Below are 9,868 nucleotides of genomic sequence, written 5' to 3'. Positions count from 1 at the left end.
AAGCAGTGCACTAAATAGGGAATAGGGTGCTATTTGGCAGGAAGGCCATGTCTCGTTAGCCTCTTGTCACTCACCCAGGACGACGTGTGTATTTAAGCGCCAGCTCCCGGCCAGAGGGTGAAACACTCTGTCACTGTGCACATGCAGAGTTACTGCTAAAGTGGAAGCTTCTAGAATAGAAATGTTCCAATTAGCCGGTTCACTAAATCACAGTGATAGAAGTGGTTAAGAGAATCTCCTTGGTGGTGGAGACCAGGGCTGGAATCGGGCCGGTCTTATATGGTATTGAGAGATGTTGGATTGTATTTGATGGTTTTATCTCTGTGTCTGGTCTGGCTTGTCTGAGATCACATATAATATATTTATATATATATACACACACACACACACACACACACACACACACAGAAAGAGAATCAGACAAACAGCCCTAGGTCATATGAGGTCACCACAGTCCACAGATATAGATCGCTAGCCTTTAATTGGGGTTGATTGGCTGTTGGGAAGCCCCTTGTAAATCAGGCATCACCACTAGTGTTCAGGTGTGGAGCAGGACCAGGGCCGCCCGGGGTAACAACCATTCTGTAACCATCAACAGATCATTCAGTTAACGTGACCTGATTAGAGAGAGAGAGAGAGAGAGAGAGAGAGAGAGAGAGAGAGAGAGAGAGAGAGAGAGAGAGAGGAGAGAGAGAGAGAGAGAGAGAGAGAGAGAGAGAGAGAGAGAGAGAGAGAGAGAGAGAGAGAGGAGAGAGAGAGAGAGAGAGAGAGAGAGAGAGAGAGAGAGAGAGAGAGAGAGAGAGAGAGAGAGAGAGAGAGAGAGAGAGAGAGAGAGAGAGAGAGAGAGAGAGAGAGAGAGAGAGAGAGAGAGAGAGAGAGGAAGAGGGAGAGGAGAGGAGGGGGGGAGAGAGGAGAGAGGAGAGAGAGAGAGAGAGGAGAGAGAGAGAGCAAATAAAGTAGGGAATCCCCCTTTCCTTCCATCCCAGTTCACTATCATAAACCATCAACTCTCCCCCAGCCTCTCTCTACCGCTTCCCTCCCCCTTTCTCCCCTCCTTCCTATCCCTCCCCCTCTCTCCTCTCCTCACCTCTCCTACCTCTCATCCTTCCCACTCTCTCCTCACCTCAGCTCACCTCTCCTCCCTCCTATCCCTCCCCTTCTCTCCTCTCCTCACCTCTCCACCCTCTCATTCCTCCCCCTCTCGCCCATCCCTCCCCTCTCTCCTCTCCTCACCTCTCCTACCTCTCATCCTTCCCACTCTCTCCTCTCCTCCCTCCTATCCCTCCCCTTCTCTCCTCTCCTCCCTCTCATTCCTCCCCCTCTCTCCCATCCCTCGCCCTCTCCTCCTCGGTGGATGGTTGGGAGTTTGTGTGGGTGGGGAAAGGGGAGGAGCTGAGCATTGAGAACAGAGGGTGTGTGTCAGACTGGATTTACCTTCAGAGAGAGGAGCAGCGGCAGCTCTCAGCTCTTACCACCTGTCAGAGAGAGAGAGAGAGAGAGACAGAGAGACAGACAGAGAGAGAGAGAGAGAGACAGAGAGCTGATCAGGGTGTATCAGTGTGTATCACCGTGGGCTTGGGGCTGAATACGAGACGTGGATTTTAAAGGTGGTGTGGCTGGATTGGTTAACTTTTACAGGCTGACTGGACGGTTGTTCTGCAGGTGGGCTTTGTGGTGTGTGTGTGTGTGTGTGTGTGTGTGTGTGTGTGTGTGTGTGTGTGTGTGTGTGTGTGTGTGTGTGTGTGTGTGTGTGTGTGTGTGTGTGTGTGTGTGTGTGTGTGTGTGTGTGTGTGTGTGTGTGTGTGTGTGTGTGTGTGTGTGTGTGTGATGTTTTTTTATTTTTGTGTTGGTCATGGAACTTAGGTCCTAACATTCAACTTATGCCTCTCCTCCCCTCTCTTTTCCTCCTCTCCTTCCTCCTCTCTTCTCCTCCTCTCCTTCCTCCTCTCCTCCCCTCTCTCCTCTCCTCTCCTCTCCTCTCCTCTCCTCCCCTCTCTTTTCCTCCTCTCCTTCCTCCTCTCTTCTCCTCCTCTCCTTCCTCCTCTCCTCCCCTCTCTCCTCTCCTCTCCTCTCCTCACCTCTCCTCTCCTCTCCTCTCCTCTCCTCTACAGAAGAATGTGCTACAGGATCAACATGAGAGGGACAATATTTGGACTAAAGAGGGATTCTTTGCTGCGGTCATCTTCCTCACCATCTTCATCATCATCATCACCTGTTTGATGGTAAGTAGCCTATATTCAGGCCTTTCACGTCTGTTACACACACACATACACATACACACACGTAAACCCACACACACGTAAACACACACACACACATGTAAATATATGAACACATATGTGAAAACACACACACACACACACACACACACACACACACACACCACTGAGTCACATAGCTATTTAAGCAGGTGAACCATGCTCAGTAGTGGTGATTTCACTAGAAGGGCTGACTGCTTGGCTTCTAGAACACTTCACACAGGAAGTGATGCGCTGGACTGTGGCAGGGGGAGAATCTCAGTTGCATACTCCTCGTGTCCTCTCTCCCCTCTTCTCGCCTCCTTCTCAAAATCCATTTGAAGAGAAAGCCAGAGGTCCCTCCCCTCTGACCTTTTCCTCCAATTGGGTTTTGAGAAGGAGGCGAGGAGAGAGGAGAGAGGACACGAGGAGTATGCAACTGAGATTCTCCCCCTGAATACCTTCCCACTCATTAGCACCCTGCTGTTAGTGCCTCTTTCTCTCACTCACACACACACACACACACACACACACACACACACACACACACACACACACACACACACACACACACACACACACATGATGCACACGGCAGCCAGGTTGCTCAAGATCCACTTCGACGTCCGACGTCCGGCCAGGAACGTTGTGAGATGCCACTAGGGGAATCTGTTAGACCTATCACCATCCAGTAGGGTTGGGGTTTGTTACGGCGTTGTGGGCGGGGCGTAATCCGCGAGCTCCGCCTCCGAGGGTAGATCAATCCCAGCGGTAGGTGTTCATTTTTTATTTGGTAGTTTTGACCCCAAACTCTTAACTCTTAACTAAACCATTCAGACTCTTAACTAAACCATTCAGACTCTTAACTAAACCATTCACTCTTAACTAAACCATTCAGACTCTTAACTAAACCATTCAGACTCTTAACTAAACCATTCAGACTTATTGTCTAAACTTTAGCAGCTGCGAGACGTCAGCCACAGCAGCAGAGTAACCCAGGGTGTCCACAACACCTCCAGATCTGACGAGAAATGTGGGTCAAACCGTGAGATCTTGTTGCACACACACACACACACACACACACACACACACACACACACACACATACCCACCCGCACACCCACCCACACACACACACACACACACACACATACCCACCCGCACACCCACCCACCCACACACACACACACACACACACACACACACACACACACACACACACACACACACACACACATACCCACCCGCACACCCACCCACACACACACACACACACACACCCACACACACACCCACACACACACTGCTTCTCACGCTGTTTGACATGATTGATGAATTAGTTCCACTCAGCCAAAGAGGCGGAGATCCCAGGATATCTGAGGTACTTTATTATAGGGTGACTGACTCCACGTGACTCTGTGTCAAAAACCTCTATCGCTAGCACAGAACTAAAGATAACATCCTCTCCTGTCAACACATAGCAACAGTCAGTCAACATCCTCTGACGTCAACACATAGCAACAGTCAGCCAACATCCTCTCCTGTCAACACATAGCAACAGTCAGTCAGCATCCTCTCTTGTCAACACATAGCAACAGTCAGTCAACATCCTCTCCTGTCAACACATACCAACAGTCAGTCAACATCCTCCCCTGTCAACACATTTTTTTTTTTTTTTTTTTTTTTACCTTTATTTAACCAGGCAAGTCAGTTAAGAACAAATTCTTATTTTCAATGACGGCCTGGGAACAGTGGGTTAACTGCCTGTTCAGGGGCAGAACGACAGATTTGTACCTTGTCAGCTCGGGGGTTTGAACTCGCAGCCTTCCGGTTACTAGTCCAACGCTCTAACCACTAGGCTACCCTGCCGCCCCATAGCAACAGTCAGTCAACATCCTCTCCTATCAACACATAGCAACAGTCAGTCAACATCCTCTCCTATCAACACATAGCAACAGTCAGTCAACATCCTCTCCTATCAACACATAGCAACAGTCAGTCAACATCCTCTCCTGTCAACACATAGCAACAGTCAGTCAACATCCTCCACTGTCAACACATAGCAACAGTCAGTCAACATCCTCTCCTATCAACACATATCAACAGTCAGTCAACATCCTCTCATATCAACACATAGCAACAGTCAGTCAACATCCTCTCCTGTCAACACATAGCAACAGTCAGTCAACATCCTCTCATATCAACACATAGCAACAGTCAGTCAACATCCTCTCATATCAACACATAGCAACAGTCAGTCAGCATCCTCCCCTGTCAACACATAGCAACAGTCAGTCAACATCCTCTCATATCAACACATAGCAACAGTCAGTCAACATCCTCTCCTGTCAACACATAGCAACAGTCAGACAACATCCTCTGTGAAGATACAGTAGGTTGTTTGTGAAAGGTGGTGTCTTTGTGAATGGGATCTGTGTGTGGCTGCGTGTGTGTGTGTGTCTGTGTGTGTGTGTGTGTGTGTGTGTGTGTATGTGTGTGTGTGGCTGCGTGTCTGTCTGTGTGTGTGTGTGTGTGTGTGTGTGTGTGTGTGTGTCTCAGAGAGGATCTGTCGAAGATTTGAAGAGATCAGCTATGACCGCCTGTGGTCAAGGATGTGAAGGCTTTCTCCCACTCTGACACATGATCCCAGAGCGCTCTAATTGGCTCACACATGATCCCCGAGCACTCCGATTGGCTGAAGGGCGAAGTGGGCGGGACATGAGGTCATCAGTTCGTAAGCTCATGACATCATCAGACCTCTGATAGCCCCTGGGATAGATGCTGTGGTTGGTCGACAGCCCGTGGATGATTAGCCAGTTAAAACCCTAAAGCTGTGTCATTTAATAGAGGTCAGAGGTCACAAGGGCTGTGTCCCAAATAGCAATGTGGTCAGTTAGTGGGTCCATCGTGTCAAAAAAACCTGAACCAGTAACCAGGGGTCACATTCTGTAACCAGGGGTCACATCCAGTAACCAGGGGTCACATCCTGTAACCAGGGGTCACATTCTGTAACCAGGGGTCACATCCAGTAATCAGGGGTCACATCCAGTAACCAGGGGTCACATCCTGTAACCAGGTGTCACATCCAGTAATCAGGGGTCACATCCTGTAACCAGGGGTCACATCCAGTAACCAGGGGTCACATCCCGTAACCAGGGGTCACATCCAGTAACCAGGGGTCACATCCAGTAACCAGGGGTCACATCCTGTAACCAGGGGTCACATCCAGTAACCAGGGGTCACATCCTGTAACCAGGGGTCACATCCAGTAACCATGGGACACATTCTGTAACCAGATGTCACATCCAGTAACCAGGGGTCACATTCTGTAACCAGATGTCACATCCAGTAACCAGTGGCCACATCCAGTAATCAGGGGTCACATTCTGTAACCAGATGTCACATCCAGTAACCAGATGTCACATCCAGTAACCAGGGGTCACATCCAGTAACCAGGGGTCACATCCTGTAACCAGGGGTCACATCCAGTATCCAGTGGTCACATCTAGTAACCAGTGGTCACATCCTGTTACCAGGGGTCACATCCTGTAACCAATAGTCACATCCAGTAACCAGGGGTCACATCCAGTAACCAGGGGTCACATCCTGTAACCAGGGGTCACATCCTGTTACCAGGGGTCACATCCAGTAACCAGGGTCACATCCAGTAAACAAATCAAATCAAATCAAATGTATTTATATAGCCCTTCGTACATCAGCTGATATCTCAAAGTGCTGTACAGAAACCCAGCCTAAAATCCCAAACAGCAAGCAATGCAGGTGTAGAAGCACGGTGGCTAGGAAAAACTCCCTAGAAAGGCCAAAATCTAGGAAGAAACCTAGAGAGGAACCAGGCTATGTGGGGTGGCCAGTCCTCTTCTGGCTGTGCCGGGTGGAGATTATAACAGAACATGGCCAAGGTGTGCAAATGTTCATAAATGACCAGCATGGTCGAATAATAATAAGGCAGAACAGTTGAAACTGGAGCAGCAGCACGGTCAGGTGGACTGGGGACAGCAAGGAGTCATCATGTCAGGTAGTCCTGGGGCATGGTCCTAGGGCTCAGGTCAGTTGAAACTGGAGCAGCAGCACGGCCAGGTGGACTGGGGACAGCAAGGAGTCATCATGTCAGGTAGTCCTGGGGCATGGTCCTAGGGCTCAGGTCCTCCGAGAGAGAGAAAGAAAGAGAGAAGGAGAGAATTAGAGAACGCACACTTAGATTCACACAGGACACCGAATAGGACAGGAGAAGTACTCCAGATATAACAAACTGACCCTAGCCCCCCGAAACATAAACTACTGCAGCATAAATACTGGAGGCTGAGACAGGAGGGGTCAGGAGACACTGTGGCCCCATCCGTGGACACCCCCGGACAGGGCCAAACAGGAAGGATATAACCCCACCCACTTTGCCAAAGCACAGCCCCCACACCACTAGAGGGATATCTTCAACCACCAACTTACCATCCTGAGACAAGGCTGAGTATAGCCCACAAAGACCTCCGCCACGGCACAACCCAAGGGGGGGGGGGGGGGGGGGCGCCAACCCAGACAGGATGACCACATCAGTGAATCAACCCACTCAGGTGACGCACCCCCTCCAGGGACGGCATGAGAGAGCCCCAGTAAGCCAGTGACTCAGCCCCTGTAATAGGGTTAGAGGCAGAGAATCCCAGTGGAAAGAGGGGAACCGGCAAGGCAGAGACTGCAATGGCGGTTTGTTGCTCCAGAGCCTTTCCGTTCACCTTCCCACTCCTGGGTCAGACTACACTCAATCATATGACCCACTGAAGAGATGAGTCTTCAGTAAAGACTTAAAGGTTGAGACCGAGTTTACGTCTCTGACATGGGTAGGCAGACCGTTCCATAAAAATGGAGCTCTATAGGAGAAAGCCCTGCCTCCAGCTGTTTGCTTAGAAATTCTAGGGACAATTAGGAGGCCTGCGTCTTGTGACCGTAGCGTACGTGTAGGTATGTACGGCAGGACCAAATCAGAGAGATAGGTAGGAGCAAGCCCATGTAATGCTTTGTAGGTTAGCAGTAAAACCTTGAAATCAGCCAGTGGTCACATCCTGAGTGAATCCCAAATAGCACATTATTCCCTATATAGTGCACTACTTTAGACCAGAACCCTATTCCCTATATAGTGCACTACTTTAGACCAGAGCCCTATTCCCTATATAGTGCACTACTTTAGACCAGAGCCCTGTTCCCTATATAGTGCACTACTTTAGACCAGAGCCCTATTCCCTATATAGTGCACTACTTTAGACCAGAGCCCTATTCCTTATATAGTGCACTACTTTAGACCAGGGCCCTTAGGACACAGACAAGATATGACCCCCTAGTTCCTAGTTTAGGTTGTTAACTCTTCTTCCTAACAGGAACAACATGCTAATGCACAGGAAGTGGGCTTTTGAATGTCTTACAAGGGTATTACTGTAACCTTTATTTAGCAGGAAGTGGGCTTTGAATGTCTTACAAGGGTATTACTGTAACCTTTATTTAGCAGGAAGTGGGCTTTGAATGTTTTACAGGGGTATTTCTGGGTATTTCTGTAACCTTTAATTAGCAGGAAGTTATGCTGTGCTGTGTTTACATTCTGTTTGGTGTACCTACAATCCAATCCATGCATTAGCTATTGTTACTAAACTGTTATGAGCTCAAAGAGGACGTGCAACATGACTGGATTCCACAGGAGGGCGCCATCTCCCATGTTGTTGTACATGTTGTAGACTATATCACTCAGCCCTCTCCCATGTTGTAGACTATATCACTCAGCCATCTCCCATGTTAATGTACATGTTGTAGACTATATCACTCAGCCATCTCCCATGTTGTTGTACATGTTGTAGACTATATCACTCAGCCATCTCCCATGTTGTTGTAGACTATATCACTCAGCCATCTCCCATGTTGCAGACTATATCACTCAGCCATCTCCCATGTTGTAGACTATATCACTCAGCCATCTCCCATGTTGTAGACTATATCACTCAGCCATCTCCCATGTTGTAGACTATATCACTCAGCCATCTCCCATGTTGTTGTACATGTTGTAGACTATATCACTCAGCCATCTCCCATGTTGTTGTACATGTTGTAGACTATATCACTCAGCCATCTCCCATGTTGTTGTACATGTTGTAGACTATATCACTCAGCCATCTCCCATGTTAATGTACATGTTGTAGACTATATCACTCAGCCATCTCATGTTAATGTACATGTTGTAGACTATATCACTCAGCCATCTCCCATGTTGTTGTACATGTTGTAGACTATATCACTCAGCCATCTCCCATGTTGTAGACTATATCACTCAGCCATCTCCCATGTTGTAGACTATATCACTCAGCCATCTCCCATGTTGTAGACTATATCACTCAGCCATCTCCCATATTGTTGTACATTTTGTAGACTATATCACTCAGCCATCTCCCATGTTGTTGTACATGTTGTAGACTATATCACTCAGCCATCTCCCATGTTATTGTACATGTTGTAGACTATATCACTCAGCCATCTCCCATGTTGTAGACTATATCACTCAGCCATCTCCCATGTTATTGTACATGTTGTAGACTATATCACTCAGCCATCTCCCATGTTGTAGACTATATCACTCAGCCATCTCCCATGTTGTAGACTATATCACTCAGCCATCTCCCATGTTATTGTACATGTTGTAGACTATATCACTCAGCCATCTCCCATGTTATTGTACATGTTGTAGACTATATCACTCAGCCATCTCCCATGTTATTGTACATGTTGTAGACTATATCACTCAGCCATCTCCCATGTTATTGTACATGTTGTAGACTATATCACTCAGCCCTCTCCCATGTTGTTGTACATGTTGTAGACTATATCACTCAGCCATCACCCATGTTATTGTACATGTTGTAGACTATATCACTCAGCCATCTCCCATGTTGTAGACTATATCACTCAGCCATCTCCCATGTTAATGTACATGTTGTAGACTATATCACTCAGCCATCTCCCATGTTATTGTACATGTTGTAGACTATATCACTCAGCCATCTCCCATGTTGTAGACTATATCACTCAGCCATCTCCCATGTTAATGTACATGTTGTAGACTATATCACTCAGCCATCTCCCATGTTATTGTACATGTTGTAGACTATATCACTCAGCCATCTCCCATGTTGTAGACTATATCACTCAGCCATCTCCCATGTTGTTGTACATGTTGTAGACTATATCACTCAGCCATCTCCCATGTTATTGTACATGTTGTAGACTATATAACTCAGCCATCTCCCATGTTATTGTACATGTTGTAGACTATATCACTCAGCCATCTCCCATGTTATTGTACATGTTGTAGACTATATCACTCAGCCATCTCCCATGTTATTGTACATGTTGTAGACTATATCACTCAGCCATCTCCCATGTTATTGTACATGTTGTAGACTATATCACTCAGCCATCTCCCATGTTGTTGTAGACTATATCACTCAGCCATCTCCCATGTTATTGTACATGTTGTAGACTATATCACTCAGCCATCTCCCATGTTGTTGTACATGTTGTAGACTATATCACTCAGCCATCACCCATGTTATTGTACATGTTGTAGACTATATCACTCAGCC

The 9,868-nt window shown here is 47.5% G+C and overlaps 1 protein-coding gene across 6 annotated transcripts in view; it reads left to right on the top strand.

The window, feature by feature from the left end:
• Nucleotides 1-9,868, top strand: part of ptprr (protein tyrosine phosphatase receptor type R) — a 102,370-nt gene that overhangs the window by 64,976 nt on the left and 27,526 nt on the right. For 5 of the 6 annotated variants that reach the window (XM_090201282.1, XM_090201281.1, XM_090201284.1 and 2 more), the window contains one exon: nt 2,112-2,222. In XM_090201282.1, the coding sequence (XP_090057408.1) occupies nt 2,112-2,222 (111 nt within the window). Of the gene's footprint in view, nt 1-1,398; nt 1,663-2,111; nt 2,223-9,868 lie in introns of those variants that run through there. The other variant, XM_036945009.2, reaches the window with a different exon arrangement.

This window comes from Oncorhynchus mykiss, chromosome 15, assembly GCF_057628025.1.
Source record: "Oncorhynchus mykiss isolate SJ-2025 chromosome 15, ASM5762802v1, whole genome shotgun sequence".
NCBI lineage: Eukaryota > Metazoa > Chordata > Actinopteri > Salmoniformes > Salmonidae > Oncorhynchus > Oncorhynchus mykiss.
This window is presented reverse-complemented; position numbering and strand designations above follow the sequence as displayed.